We start from the raw sequence: 15,652 nt of genomic DNA, 5'->3' as shown, positions 1-15,652 counted from the left end.
ATTAAAGTAATAAAACAGTATTATATTTCTTTATGATGTAAGTTTTTCTTTATGGTAGATGAGTTATACAGTTAAATTACACAAATTTACTTACCTAATGTGCACCCAAGCTGAGGCTGAAGCCTGATAAAAATCTTACTTCTGACGTCATTCAGACAGGTCTCTATGTCTGCAAATACTGCAATAAGTTTTGTATAATCTCTATCTAAAAATAAAATACAGAAGATTATCAATTTCTCCTCAACCTATATCTTTTCAAGAAAATTAAGACACTGCCAAGAATGAAAGTTTATCAGGAAATAAATTTTGCATAGACAAAATGCAAAACACAAAAATTTCTTAATTCTTCCTCCCCTCTTTGTGGTATATCATATATTTCCTCAAACACAATTCAAAGTAATGCAGCTCAAACAAATTAATTACAACCATATTATAAAAACAATTATTCTGTAAAAGAGTAATACAAGATTAAAATATAAAAATACAATTAATTTAATATTTAAGTCAAAACTTAAACAGGAGTTGCTGCTCTTCTGTAACAATTAATTGAAGAATGGTCACTGAGTCAGTATTGGGGTTCCTGTAATAACAGAAAACAGGAACAGAGAAAAGACAAAAGAAAAAATGCTTGTGAAAAATTGAATTTTAAAAATTGTAAAAAAAAAAAAAAAGCAATGCAATTGGTGTTATCTCAAGCTTCATAATACTCACAGGACACAATGCTCCCAGGTCTCAATGCTCAACAGAGGCCACTGATGGCATCTTTTCCACAAACTGTGAGACAAAACTCAACTTGAACCTTTTTACAAATTAAAGGGAAATAAAATAGTATTACCAACCTTTAACTGCATCCAAGTGACTGGCGTGCAGAAGCTTACTAGCTTGATTATACTTTGTGAACAACTGCCAGAACAGAGATTCCTCTTTAGAGCACAGGTCCGTCATCACTGCCTTTTTTACCACTTCCAAGTGCACCAATAGTGACAGGAGACAGTCTAACCAACAGAGGGCATCAGAATTTTTCCATTGAACACATGAAGTCTGACAAAATGGTATACATCTGTTCTCCTGTGGCATTTCCAGTTCAGATGTGCCTCCTTCATTTTGAAGAGCAGTCTTTCCAGTTCCAGAAATATCAACTGCAGTAGCATCTTCTTCAGCAGCCAAGTCAGTAACAGCAGCTTCCAAAATCTCATCCGGTCCCAAGAAATCAGCAGCCTTAACTGGGCTCTGCTGACCACTGTGCAGTGAGTCAGATAAGTCTGATGAGGTTTCCTCGTATGCTTCTCCATTATGTTTGCTGTTCAAAACTTGTTCACCATCAATAACAATATCACTTTTAATCTTTTTGGAATTTGCTAAAGAAGGTGAATCTTTATAGTTGATTTCCAAGAGCTTTCTTTTTTGAGGCTTATTTGGAGCAAGATCTTCCAAATCAGGAGAAATTAAGTTATTAAATGATTTAGAGCCCAAAGGATAGATGCACTAGGAAGAAAAAATAAAACGATAAAACTACAAAAATTCAAATAAGCTCAAATTTTACTTTACTGTTTCTAAGTCATTAAAAATATGTAGAAAACTTTAGTATTAATTTGACATGAGAGGGTATAATATAACCAATCTAAATTTGAAGGAACTAGGGATAAACAACTATTTAATTAAAATTTTGGTTCCCAAAGAATAATTTTTCTTATTCTTAGGTTAAACTAATAAGGAAAATATGTATTCTTTTGTCTCAATAAAAAGCTGTCAAGTAAATTTAAAAATTTCAACAGTGTATTATGAGTGTTATTCTTTTTGGGACAGGTAAACTGAGTAACACTAAAAATGAGAAAAGTATTTTCAAATATAAGTTGCATGGAGTAATTTGTTTCTTAATTTTGAAACTGAATATTAATCTGAGAGTAATAAGAACATCAATTTTACATCCTTATTGTGTTTAAGGGTCAAACTGGCTGATTTTAATGACTTCATTAAATCTCACAGAACATTAACACAATTTCAGCCAAACAGCAACAGTGTAAACAAGCCACTAAAATAACCAATGAATTTCCCCTAAGTTTGAAAACCAGCAAAGTATTTTATTAGACAAACTAGAGGCCCGGTGCATGAAATTCATGCACTTGGCGGGGGGGGAGTTGTCCCTCAGCCCAGCCTGCACCCTCTCCAATCTGGGGCCTCTCGGACATCCCTCTCACAATCCAGAATGCTGGCTCCCTAACCGCTTCTGCCTGCCTGCCTGATCATCCCCTAACCACTCCCCTGCCAGCCTGATCATCCCCTAACCACACCCCTGCCAGCTGGTTGCCCCCAACTGCCCTCCCCAACTGGGCAGGTCACCCCCAACTGCCCTCCCCTGCAGGCCCGGTTGCCCCCAACTGCCCTCCCCTGCTATCTGGGTCACTCCCAATTGCCCTACCCTGCAGGCCTGGTCCCCCTCAACTGCCCTCCCCTGCTGGCCTGCTTGCTCCTAACTGCCCTCCCCTGCCAGCCATCTTGTGGAGGCCATCTTTTGACTATTTGGGGGCGACCATCTTTGTGTGAGGGTGTGGTGGTCAATTTGCATATTACCTTTTTATTATGTAGGATGTTTCATATTTGACTGGTCCCAATCTCCTGGTCTTCCCCCCAATCTTCCTCTCCCCAAAGCCTTCTCATCTTAGTAACTGGCAACTCCATTATTCCAATCATTTCAGCCAAAATTCTGGGAATCATCCATGATTTCTCCCTCTATCATGTATCCCAACCTTTCAGCAATTCCTTTTGGCTCCACTTTTAAACATATACAGAATCCAATCATACCTCATCACCTTGGTCATACTTGGTCCCCCTGAAATATTGCACCTGCCTTCCAGCTAGTCACCCCGCTTCAGGTCTTGCCCATGACCTATTATTTTCAACACAGCAGCCACTGTAATCCTTTTAACATGTAAGTCAGATTATCATCCAGAGATGTTAAAATGGCCTATGAAGACCTTACTTGGTCTAGCCCCCTCTCCATTATTTTTCAGACCCATATCCTATGACTGCTCATGTACTCAGATTCAGCTCTGGTGTTTCCTTGCAGTGGCACAAATATAGACAGGCAGCCTCCACTCTCTGGGCCTTCCTTATACCTGTGACTTCCCCTGCCTGCGAGGCTCGTTCCTCTTCATCTTTCAGGTCTTTGCTCAAATGTTACTTTCTCAAGAAAGAGTTTCCTTTACCATACTATTTAAAATTGAGATCTCCCCATTCCTTGAAATTCAGTCCCTGTGGCTTTATTTTTCTCCACAGCACTTTTCTTCTTCTTTTTAAAAAATAATCCTCACCCAAGCCCAGCTGGCATGGCTCAGTGATGAGCATCACGGTTTGATTCCCAGTCAGGGCACATGCCCAGGTTTCGGGCTCGATCCCCAGTGTGGGGCATGCAGGAGGCAGCCGATCAATGATTCTCTCAGCATTGATGTTCTCTCTCTCTCTCTCTCTCTCTCTCTCCCTCTCTCCCCCTCCCTCCCTCCCCCCACCTTCCTTTCTAAAATCAATAAAAATAACAAATAATCCTCACCTGAGAGAAAAAACATGGACCAGCTGCCTGCCATACACAACCCAACCAGGGAACAAACCCACAACCTAGGTATGTGCCCTGACTGGAATTGACCCTGCAATCTTTTTGGTTTAAGGGATGACACTCCAACCAACTAAGCCATCCAACTGGAACTTCTCTGCAGCACTTTTCACCAGTTCACACAAAAAATATATACTTTACTTGTTTATTTTCTTCCCCACTCTAGAACATAACTTCCTTGAGAGCAAGAAATTCTGTTTTACTCATTATATCCTAGCATATGAAACAATGCCAACAAGGTGATGCTCAAAAAAAATATTTATCAAATAAATGCAAAAACAATTTATCCCTAATTGTAAGAATGCCTGGGGTTTTTTTCAAGTTGTATCCAGCAAAGTATCTATCACCAACAGTGTGCTTAATCTAGTATATTCCAAAGTTGGCTAATCATTAGACTCACCCTCAAAAGTTATAAAACTACAGAATTCTAGGTCAATTCTACTTTATAAGCATCTGGGGATGAGACCCAGGAATTTCTAAAAAGCACTCCAGGTAATTCTGACTGCTAGCTTACCTGGAATAAAAGAATCTGAAATAGAAGACTGTGTTCCAATCACAGCTCTGCCGCTTTACGGAGACCTTGAGTTCCTAAACTCTCTGCCCCTGTTTTCTTATTCACAAAATAGAAACACCTACCTTGCAAAGTTTTGAGAATTAAATTTGTAATAACAGTTTCATAACTGTCAAATACAATAAAATGTAGAGTATTATGGAGTTAAGCAAGTTCAAGTTGTACCACAGATATAAATTACAATTAATCCTAAAAGATATTTAGAACCTTAATTACATAACATGTAGAGATTAATAACTTTTTTAATAAGTCCCAAAGTTAATAAATCAAAGTGAAGAGAGATTAACTACAACAGCTAACAAGCCCCCACAAATGTTAAAAAAAATAAATCTTGAAATATATTTTTTCCTCTCACAAGTCTAATAACAGTAAAAACAAACATCTTCTTGCAATAATTCAAGAAACCAAGTGGTTTCCTAAAATAGAAAATATTTAAGAGTACTAGACAGATTTAGAAATTCTGATTATCTAAATATTAAAAATGTACAGTAGATGCTGAAACCGGTTTGGCTCAGTGGATAGAGCGTCAGCCTGCGGACTGAAAGGTCCCAGGTTCGATTCCGGTCAAGGGCATGTACCTGGGTTGCGGGCACATCCCCAGTGGGAGATGTGCAGGAGGCAGCTGATCGATGTTTCTCTCTCATCGATGTTTCTAACTCTCTCTATCTCTCTCCCTTCCTCTCTGTAAAAAACCAATAAAATATATTTAAAAAAAAAATGTACAGTAGAAAAAGTATAAAATGAACACTAATGTAAAATTGAAGAAAAAAAGCAAAAGGCCAAAACCTCAATACTATCTAAAATTAATACTTTACCCTAGCTCAGTGTTTGGCAAACTGCAGCTCGAGAGCCACATGCGGCTCTTTGGCCCCTTGAGTGTGGCTCTTCCACAAAATACTACGTGCGGGCACGCATGTACAGTGCGACTGAAACTTCGTGGCTCATGCGCAGAAGTCGGTATTTTGTGGAAGAGCCACAGTCAAGGGGCCAAAGAGCTGCATATGGCTCAAGAGCCGCAGTTTGCCGACTACTGCCCTAGCTGGTTTGCTTCAGTGGATAGAGTGTCGACCTGCGGACTGAAGGGTCCCAGGTTCAATTACAGTCAAAGGCACATGCCAGGGTTGCGGGCTTGATCCCCACTGGGGGGTGTGTAGGAGGCAGCTGATTGAACTCTAATATTAATACTTTAGCCCCAGCTGGCATGACTCAGTGGTTGAGCATCAGACCTAGGAACCAGGAGATCATGGTTTGATTCCCCGTCAGGGCACAGGCCCAGGTTTCGGATTCGATCCCCAGTGTGAGGCACGCAGGAGGCAGCTGATCAATGATTCTCTCTCATCATTGATGTTTCTATCTCTCTCTCCCTCTCCCTTCCTCTCTGGAATCAATAAAAATAATTTTTAAAAAAGATAAAATTAATACTTTACCTGTAGCTCCTCACACAAATAGACAGATTCCTGAAAACTAATTCGGTAAGTCTTTAAGGTTTTTAACTTTCCCTTCTCTCTACAAGCAGGGCAATACCCATCTGACAGGATGTTAGCAGAATCATAATTCTAAAAGAGAAATAAAGTAAATTAAAATATAGACATTACTAGATAGTACCAAATTACAAAATGTTAAGTGGAAAAGCAACCAGAAAAGAATTACAACTTTCACCCCTAAGTATCCTGGCATGATATTTTCAACATGGCAAATAAAAAAAATGCATACAGGCCTTAAATGTAGTTATTAATCCAAAAAGAATATATTGTTATTTTAAATATTAAGTTTTAAGTGTTAAAAATAATGTTTTACTTGCAAGAAAAAAGGTAATGTCAATTGTAAGGGAAAATGCATGTTCCATATTTTCAAAGAATAGTAAACCAAAAAGTCTGTATAATTTCTACTTTCATATGTTAATAAAACACAGAGAGGTAAATACATTAAAACAATCTTTCGCCAATACTGTAAGATTTCCGTGGAAGATGATACAATTTATTTATAAGTTAACTGGTCAAATTAAAACTGAATTCAAATCTCAAAAACAGGAGGAAAAAATACCAACTTTGCACTGAGGCAAAAAATAAATTGACTAACTTTTCCCAAATACCCCACTATGTGGGGTGAAGATACCCCTATATCAGTCCCTGGTCCAATCACTGGCAAACCATTTCCAGTCTTCGGGGAATCCATCATTCCGAGTCACTGGCTAATTTATGTCACTTGAAACATGTCAATATCACTAAGGATTTTTTCAATGAATCCTGAAAAATAAAAGTCAATAGACAATTAAACAAAAATCCTATTTAACTAGAAATAATGCTATTTTATAAGATGTGTTAACTATATTTTGAGAACTATATGTCCTAGGATAAACATATTATAAAATTGTAATCTGGAAGTAAAAAAAAATACTTAACTACATTTAAAAATCTAGACAGTTTGTGGGGAGAGGGAGAAAACTGGCAACAGGACGGGTTTTCATAGACTCATTTGTAAGCAACTTTATTAAAACTTGTAACAGAGGTAACTATTATTTAAAGCCAATTTTTATTGACCAGAATTTGAAAGCCTAAGTTTTCAGAGTCTATGTACAATTTGAAACAAATATGTCAGCATTACATTAAGAAATGTAATGGCTAGTGTGGCTCAGCTGGTTGGAGCACCGTCCCGTACACCGAAAGGTTGTGGGTTTGATTCCTGGTCAGGGCACATACCTTGGTTGCAGGTTCCGTCTCGTGGTTTGGCGCCTGGGAGAGGCAGCCGTCGATGTTTCTCTCTCACATTGGTGTTTCTCTCTCTTTCTCTCTCTCTCCCTTCCTCTCTCTAAAATCAATTAAAACAAACAAAAAAAAAAACAAATCTTAGATCCATTGTGCCATTACATGACAAGGACCAAAGAACCCCATACATTCCTAGCACTTTCAACCACCAAGAATATACTTCACCAACTAAGAATAATGCCACTTTTTAAAAGTTGCCAACAAAATACTATTTCATATTAAAGTAAATGATCTGTACCATAACAGAAAACATAAACACTATTACAGTACAAATTACATGTATAACAAGCCTGTTCCGAGTGTTAGTCCCATGGCCTAGAATCACACTCAGGAAAGTAAAAATTATGAGACTGGAACTCAGCATAAGAAAAGTGATTGTTAAAAGTAGAGTTGATATGGATTTATAATACAGGGAAACCAGACACAGGAAACTTATAAGCAGAGTGAATCATCACTTAGTAGGGATGTTGTAAAATGATGTCAAGCAAAAGTCTTTCCCAAATCTAAGAATCTATGATTCCATAACAATCATCTCTCCTGAAAAATTGCAGTTCACGGGGTCACTTGAAAAACTAGTTATGCACCTTAGCTGGGTGGTTCGGATGGTTGGAGTGTCATCCCAGGGTGCACCAAAAGGTTTCAGGTTAGATTCCTGATCAGGGCACATAATTGGGTTGTGGGTTCAACCCCAGGTCGGGGCGAGTGTGGGAGGCAACTGATTAATGTTTCTTTCTCTCCTCCCTCCTCTCTAAAAATCAATAAAAACATTAGAAAAGAAAAAGGCAACTAGTTATGCTATTCTGTTCCAGCAGTATATACTTCCAAGCCAAGGAATAATTTTTAAAAATAAAGTGTTTTTTAAAAAGCCAGTGTTAGTGAATCACAATTTCCTATTCCTGAAGAAATATCCACAGGGCAAGATTTCTCAACTATAGCATTATAGACATTTTGGACCAACTCATTCTTTGTTGTGAGGGCTGCCCTGTGCGCTGTACATGATGTTTAGCAGCATCTATGACCTCTACCTACTTGATGCCAAAGCCCTCACCACTCAATTGTGACAATCAAACATGTCTCCAGGCATTCCCAATTGTGTCTCTTGGGAGGCAAAAATGCCTTATCCAGAATCATTGACAAAAGGGTAAAAACGAGTTTGGTGCTAAATTGTTTCCTTTTTAAGCTGCTCACAGACAATACCAATTTATTATCTTTGGGTGGTTCTATTTATAATCTGCTTACAAAAAGGAACTATATAGGAAAGAGTCAAACTTCGATGGTTTCAGCGTGGCTAAAGGCATGGTTTACACCTGAAGATTTGGATTCAGCAATTTCTTTGTAAAATTGGTGGTTATAAGAATTAAATGTACTAATACATTTAAAATGCTTAGCATCTGACACAGTAAATTTTAGCTACTATATATTTGGTGCTAATTTTACACTTCATTCTGTAGAAAGCAGGCAACCCATCTTGTATCATTCTCAAGAGAAAAATCGGTAATCTATGTATCTTGAGTAAATTGTTTTTAACGAAAATTTCCATTTGCTTGAGGGATCAAGAACATTTTTTCCACTGATTCTTGTAGGCTCTCTCTCAATTATAAAACTGAAACAGGAGGAGCCTTCAAATCTGCTCCCCTGATCCCACCACTAACATTTCAAAGAAAATAGCAGGTAGACCGGTGGTTGAAATCTTAAATATGCAGAACCCCCGAAAGCAAATTCACTTAATAAAATACCAGAAGTGGGCTACTCAGGTCTTCCAAATACAATTTCTTTGTCCTCCCTTCAAAACTAACAGCTCCTCTCTTTTGTGTATCATCTATATTTTGGCATCTCCATCCTTCCAAACACATACACTAGAAAATTTGAGTGGTTCTCTACTCTTTCACTTCCCTCTTCTTCACCCAGTATAAATCACGAAGTTCTGTAGACAGTTCTTTGGAAGCGTCTCAAAGCCTCACCTCTTTCCAGGCCATCTACACCCCGTATCACTGCCCAAGTCTGAGTTTGTCCCTGCCCAGCTTAAAATCATCTCTTAACACCAGCTGATTATAACAGCGCAGTGTGACCTAAAGGTATGACCTAAAAGAAAGGTCACTGCATTGTGACCTCCCAGCCTGACCCTCTATTCTTTGCCTCCAGCATCGTTCTTTTGACGCCCCCTTTTTCATTACTTCTCTGAGCCACTGATACTCCAGAAGCCCGAGTGTGAATTACTAACCCAGTATGGACCCAGGGAATAGTGTCAAGTTGGCCCTGGGAAAAGCGAAAAAGATGCAATTAAGCTTAATTCCCAGTCCCACGTGCAAAATGGGAAAACCCAGAGAACAAAATGTTCCAAGAGGAGCCTTATTCCTATTTGCCCTCCAAGACCAAGTGGGCTCAGCACGTGAACTGTCAAAGGCGACGCCACAACAGACATGAAACCGAGGAGCAGGGTCGGCTTTCGGGCCCAATCGGGTCGGATACCAAACCCAGCCGATATGAATCAGAAATGGAGAGGGCCCATAGAGGTCCGTTTCAAACCTCAACCTTGGAAACCCGAGGAGGCGCAGGGTTCCGTACACCCTCCCCATCTCCACGTTCCACGGGAAAGGGGAGAACAACTCTGGTTTCTCTTCAGCATTTACCTCTCTGAGCCCAAACGAATCTACACCTCTAACTCGACACCTTAAACCCTCCCATCTGAACCTGGTCCCAGCCGCTCCCTCCCGGACCAGCCCGCCCTTTCAGCGCGCACAAAGCTCCACAGATCGACCCGGTTCTGTCCCTTTTCCCTATTTGGGGCACAGAAGAATACTACTCCTTCTCCCTACCTGAGGAGGGTACTTCTTCGCACACGTTGGATCCGAATTCCTGTTCCACCGCACACAGCAACGTCTACCCTACGTTCAACCCAGCCCGCTCCTCCCCCACCGACCTCCCGCTAGGAAAGCGGCTTCCGGTTTCAGTCCGCCGCCAAAGAGTTCCCCTCCGGACTCTGCCTGGGGCCCGAAAGGATTAGGTCCGTAAGCGTGGCGGAAGGCGAGGACCGCAGCACTTCCGTCCGGCCTCGGCTGAGGCTCAGCCCTACGCCTGGCCTCTGCTACCGCAGTTTCAGCCGCGACGACGGCTGGGGGCGGGTCCGGTGGCCGCAGAGCCCGCCCTCTGAGAATGGCTGCGTTGGGGGAGGCGACGGATCTGGAAGCTGCTGGAAAGCGCTCTAGTGGCGGAGGTGACGTCACTGGGGGTGGGGCGTGATTAAAACTAGTTCGCGGCCGGCAGCGGAGGGATTTCGCTGAGGAAAGAGAGTAGCACGTGTTTTGCTGAGGTCTGGCCCGCGAGACCCCGAGTCGGAAGCCGACGCGCCCTTGAGTGACCTGGTGGGCGGGCGAGGGGCGGGCTCCCGGGCCGGCGGAGGGTGCCCTGGAGGCTCTAAGCCGGTGCGTCCACGCGGCACCGCCATCTCGCCGACTGTGGGCCGCGCGAGGCCTGCATAGGCCGCCGTGCTAAAGCCTCCGTGAGAGTCGAGCTGCCCGAGTGCGTGTTCAGAAAGGTCACCACACACGGAGCTGCCCCTCCCTATGTCCCCAAACCCCATCTTCGGGGCCAGGGGCTTTTCTGCCCGGATTCTGGGATGTTTCTCCTCCTTCCCTCCCTCCCAGATCTTCTAACGGTAAGGGCAGAAGCACAGGGACTCTGTCCACGACCGGTTCCAGCCCGTCAGCCTCGGCTCCGTCCCTGCCACGCCGACTCGGGTCTCCTGACTTGTAACTGAGGAGAACGGGGGAGCTCTCCTTTGTGAGTTCAGGCGGCTTTCGTAGGAAGGTCATGTGGTTCCGGGGCAGCGTGACCGCGTGCGCTGCTTCCTAGTCTGCATTCCGAACCTGGGGGCAGCGTAGTCCTCTCGCTCGATTGGTTCTAGTCCTAGAATAACGACATGCAGGTTCTCCCCCTTCTTCGCGGAGCACCCGCGGCCGTGTGGACTGTGGTTCTCTTCGTGGTCTCGGGCCGAATGGCCGCCCGAGCTGGTCTTGTGGAGTAACGCTGACCGTGTTGATAGGGTGGCACAGAGGGACCGAGTCCTGTACACCGGGAAGTTCTAAAGTGAAAAGCATTTTAGTTTTTGGTGCTCCTGAATGCAAATGGTCAAGAAATCCAGCAGGAAGTTTGTTTTGCTTTTTCCAGACTGAAATATAGGCAGGTTAGTTTTTGTTTACCTTTTTTGTTGTGCACGATTATTAATGTGTTGGTATATTTGTTATTACATTTCGCTATTTGGGATTTTTTTAAATGAGTTATGAAAATATGAAAACGTTGTATTTCCTCCTGAACTAGTAGCTGAAACTCAGGGTTTTTCTTGTTCACCATGGCCATTTCCATTCTTTGGAATGGAGTACACTTTTTTTGTAATTAAACACTTGCTGAGTAGCTTCATAAATTGAACAAAATAATTGATTCAGTTAAAGTGTAGCTGGAATTGTAAGATTGAAAAATCAACATTCCCAAACTGAATTATATCAATCAAACATTGTTTTCTGTAAAGTTGATTTTTTTTTTACAGGAAAAAATATGTAATTGTAACAAACAAAATGAAGGTGGAGCTGGGATTGTGAAAAGAATTGAAGGGATTTTTAGTATATGTTCCACAGCTTTTCCCCTGTAAAAGGTAGAGAAAGTCACATAAGGCTTCATAAAATAAAAGGAAAGGTACTAATATAGAACAGTCAATCAGGAGAAGTCAACTACAAATTCTCCTTTCATTTATATCAGAGGAATGGTATCATGTTAGAAACACACACACTATATACATTCCTGCTTGTTCCTTACCAGTGTATTTCGAATGCCTCTTTCTGTGTATTACACTGGACCCCACAAGAGTCCAGATACCTTCCTAGGGTTAAAGCTCATTGCCTCTGTCTCTTTTCAGCAATGTGGGACAGAGTTTTATTCATTTATATTTAAAAAATAGCATGATCTAATCAAAGGGAGCTTTTATTAAATTTATGACCAATGAGCAGCTGCAATAGGAATACAGTGTTGTACAATTAGAATTTTCTTTTTTCAGCTTTTGCCCCCTCTGCTAGGTTAGATTCCTTAATAACAAACAAGCCTTTGGCCGAACCTAGGATGTAAAAACTGCCTGCTTGTTCTAGTCTCATCAAAAAAATGCTGGTTGAAGTGTCTAACCATATTTTCTAGCAGCACCTTTGTGAGTACAGTCTATAAACTCTCACCTGATTCCAACATTAGAAGGCTTTGAAAAACCAAAACCCTTTTAAGCTTGGGGACAAAATTAATTTGGTAGCAAAATATGACCTAAACCCAGAAGTTCTATATAGTCGTCATGTATCACATATGTTTTGTTGAAGAGAGATTATGTTTGATTATGGGATGTGGCCTTTGGCCCCTGGTATGTTAGGTGTTACATAATGGTTTGTGTACCTTGTAACATTTTTAAAGTTTCAAGAAATTATTTACTTCTAAAACATATCCATCCCCTAGGTTTTGGTTAAAGAATGCAAACCGATATTAATGTTTTGGACAATACAATTGTGCTAGGCATTTGTATACTTAAAAAACTAAAACAGCATAATACAGTTGAGTTCTTTACCTCAGTGAATTCACTTGTGTTAGAAGGATAGAAAAAAGTACATTTAGCCTGGCTGGTGTTGCTCAGTGGTTGAGAGTCGACCTATGAACCAGGAGATTGCAATTTGATTCCCAGTCAGGGCACATACCCAGGTTGTGGGCTCGATCCCCAGTGGAGGGCGTGCAGGAGGTAGCCGATTGATGATTCTCTCTCATCATTGATGTTTTATCTCCCACTCACTCTCCCTTCCTCTCTGAAATCAATAAAAATATTTTTTAAAGAGAAAATACACTTATACTGTAATATGTTCACTGATAGAGCTATGCACAGCTTATTAGTGTAGCCATGTAGAAACTACGTAAGAAATTGGTAGTCCAAGGGTTTAAGATTATTTTGTACTTTAAACTCTAAAATTTAGATAGAACATGACAACCTATTTTTTAGCCTAAACTTACCTGGCTCTGTTTTGCCCACATGAAATGAGAAGACAGTATGATAAAGAAGTGTCTTAGAGTAGATATTGGAATATCTGATTTTTATTCCTAACTCTTCTGCTATGTGACCTTACACAAATCACTTAATTTTCAAGGCCTTGGTTTATAGATCTATGAGAAGTTTGGGATAGATGGGTCTCTTAAGGAAGGTCCCTTATAATCCAAACATTCTACCTGTAGGCATTTATTTCCCTTTAAGCCATATATATATATTTGTATTGATTTCACAAAGGAAGAGGGAGGGAGGGAGAGATAGAAACATCAATAATGAGAGAGAATCACTGATTGGCTGCCTCCTGCACACCCCCCTCCCACACCATCAAGCCTGCAACCTGAGTATGTGCCCTGACCGGGAATTGAACTGTGACCTCCTGGTTCATGGGTTGACACTCAACCACTGAGCTATGCCAGCAGGGCTATACCTACTTTTTATAAATGTTTCCCATTAAGAACATGATCCTATTTCATCTCAAAGTACTTTCTTGCTGATCTAAATTTTGTGTTTCCTTTTGGATTAGGTAATATATTCACATGTTCAAAACTCAAAAAGTAGAAAGGATATGCAGTTAAAAGTCTTTCTTCCACTCTGGTTCCTCAACTACCCAGTTCCTTGCCTAGGGAACACCTAATGCCAACAGTTGGTTATATAGTTTTCCCTCCAAAAAATTTATGTATATACAAAGGAATAAATACTATATATTTTTTATTTTTCTTTCCCCTCCTTTTTACATAAATGGTACATAATTTAATTTTTCACTGATTTTAGAAGTTGTTCTATCATTATATAAGATGGTTCTTCATTCCTTTTTATGGCTGCAAAATATTTCATTGTATATGTTTCATTTCATCAGTCCTCTTAGACATTTAATTTTTTTCTGGTCCTTATTAAAAGTTTTGTGCAATGAGTAACTTTGTATATCCATCATTTTCCACATATGTGTATATATTTGTGCCAAAGACAGTGGCATAGCTCAGTTGGGGTAGTGACATATTGATAAACTGTTATTTAATAACCAGTAACATAAACAGATTGATAAATCAGGCTCTCAACAGTGTGTTTCTAGGATTCCATCAACTTTGACTTACATGTTCCCTATGCTAGTATAATAGAGTGGTATAGGGGAGTCAACACCCTACTAGTTTCTAAAGTAAGCATGAAATAAATCATATCTCTTCATTTGAGCCTTAGATGAAGCAAGTGGATTATGTTTAAGGAACTTGTCCTAAACATACAAATAAATATATTAATATTTAAACACTCAAATCATGTAGCATACACAGCAAGACTTTCATTGAGGGGCATGTAAGAACTGAGACTGATTGATGTAACAATAGGTTTGTGCTTGCCAGCTCATGCTCACTTCATGGCATATGCTCATTAAATGCTATTTAAATTGATATTTTTCTTTTAGATTTTTTGCCAAGCACATATCCTGTAGTTGAATTTGTGTAAGATGTCATTTCTATATACTCCCCGTTTACCGATAAGAAAACTTAGCCTAAAAGAAGTAAACAATTTACCCAGATTTGCATGACAAAGTGGCAGACCTGGGACTAGAACCTACATCTAATTTCTAATCCAGGACTTTTTCCAGTATTTCACATGCTATCATAATTTAACATGTGGCTCTAGCAGTAGATCTGAGAATGCCCAGTGGTTAGGAACTACTTTAGATACATTTACTTTGCCTAAGCTCTAGAGCAGGGGTGGGGAACTTTTTTCTGCCAATGGCCGTTTGGATATTTATAACATCATTCATGGGTCATACAAAATTATCAACTTAAAAATTAGCCTGTTACTGCCTTGACAGGGCCAGAGCAAATAAGGCCCACGGGCCGGGCATTCCCCACTCCTGCTTTAGAACAGTCTGGAGTTCAGAAGCGGCAGTTCTTTCTTCTGATGACAAAATAACATTCTATAAGTAATCATTGAAGTATTTACACAACATGTTGATTAGCCATCAGGAGGTCTCCAAATCAAAGAAATTAAAGCTGAAATGGAGAAACACTCCTAATCGGGACATAGTTGTCACTTCCAGATGAGTTTATCAGTCATAAGGACTAGAAGGAAATTAGAATTATTTGGAAATGGATAGTCTTACATTGCAGAGTTCATGCCATCGCTTAATTTAGCCAAGAAAATCTAAACCATCAGAAAAGGACAAGTGGTGATAGATTAGAGACTATGCTGTAGTTAACTATTCCCTTGAAGCTGGCATTAAAGCACCTGAAGCTCCCAGCACACTTTTGAGTCCTTAACTCTGCTGACTTGTCAATCTGTCCAGTCTACATGAGCAACCCTCTGCCCTCCACTCCCATTCCAATTCCTTATTATTACCACCTGCTTTATTCTTGAGCACATAGACTACATCTATGTCGTTCACCATTACATATGCATTTAGTACATAGTACATATTTGTTAATGAGTGAATGATCTTGGTGGTTCCCAATCACCAATTTAGGTGGCTCACCAAACTTTTAAAATGAAAGATTTTTAAGAGTATATTACCCCATGTACTTAAATTTGTTACTTCAGGGTTGGTTTGGTGGAAGATGTGTATGTAACTTACATGCTCATCTTATTGAGAAAAATATTAACTTATTCATGAATATGCCAAGGCAGTATGCTAAATGCCAGGTAAA

At 40.3% G+C, this 15,652-nt stretch overlaps 1 protein-coding gene across 4 annotated transcripts in view; it reads right to left on the bottom strand.

Moving 5' to 3' along the window:
- Positions 1-11,119, bottom strand: part of USPL1 (ubiquitin specific peptidase like 1) — a 35,843-nt gene extending 24,724 nt beyond the window's left edge. Inside the window, exons 1-5 of one of the 4 annotated variants that reach the window (XM_014548559.1) lie at positions 9,760-11,119; positions 6,258-6,986; positions 5,606-5,734; positions 840-1,485; positions 95-205 (exon numbers count right to left, since the gene is read on the bottom strand). In XM_014548559.1, the coding sequence (XP_014404045.1) occupies positions 95-205; positions 840-1,485; positions 5,606-5,734; positions 6,258-6,356 (985 nt within the window). In that variant the 5' untranslated portion in view covers positions 6,357-6,986; positions 9,760-11,119. Of the gene's footprint in view, positions 1-94; positions 206-839; positions 1,486-5,605; positions 5,735-6,257; positions 7,610-9,759 lie in introns of those variants that run through there. The other 3 variants (XM_005877259.2, XM_014548561.1, XM_014548558.1) reach the window with 3 other exon arrangements.
- Positions 11,120-15,652: the final 4,533 nt, after the last annotated feature.

This window comes from Myotis brandtii, unplaced genomic scaffold, assembly GCF_000412655.1.
Source record: "Myotis brandtii unplaced genomic scaffold, ASM41265v1 scaffold513, whole genome shotgun sequence".
NCBI lineage: Eukaryota > Metazoa > Chordata > Mammalia > Chiroptera > Vespertilionidae > Myotis > Myotis brandtii.
This window is presented reverse-complemented; position numbering and strand designations above follow the sequence as displayed.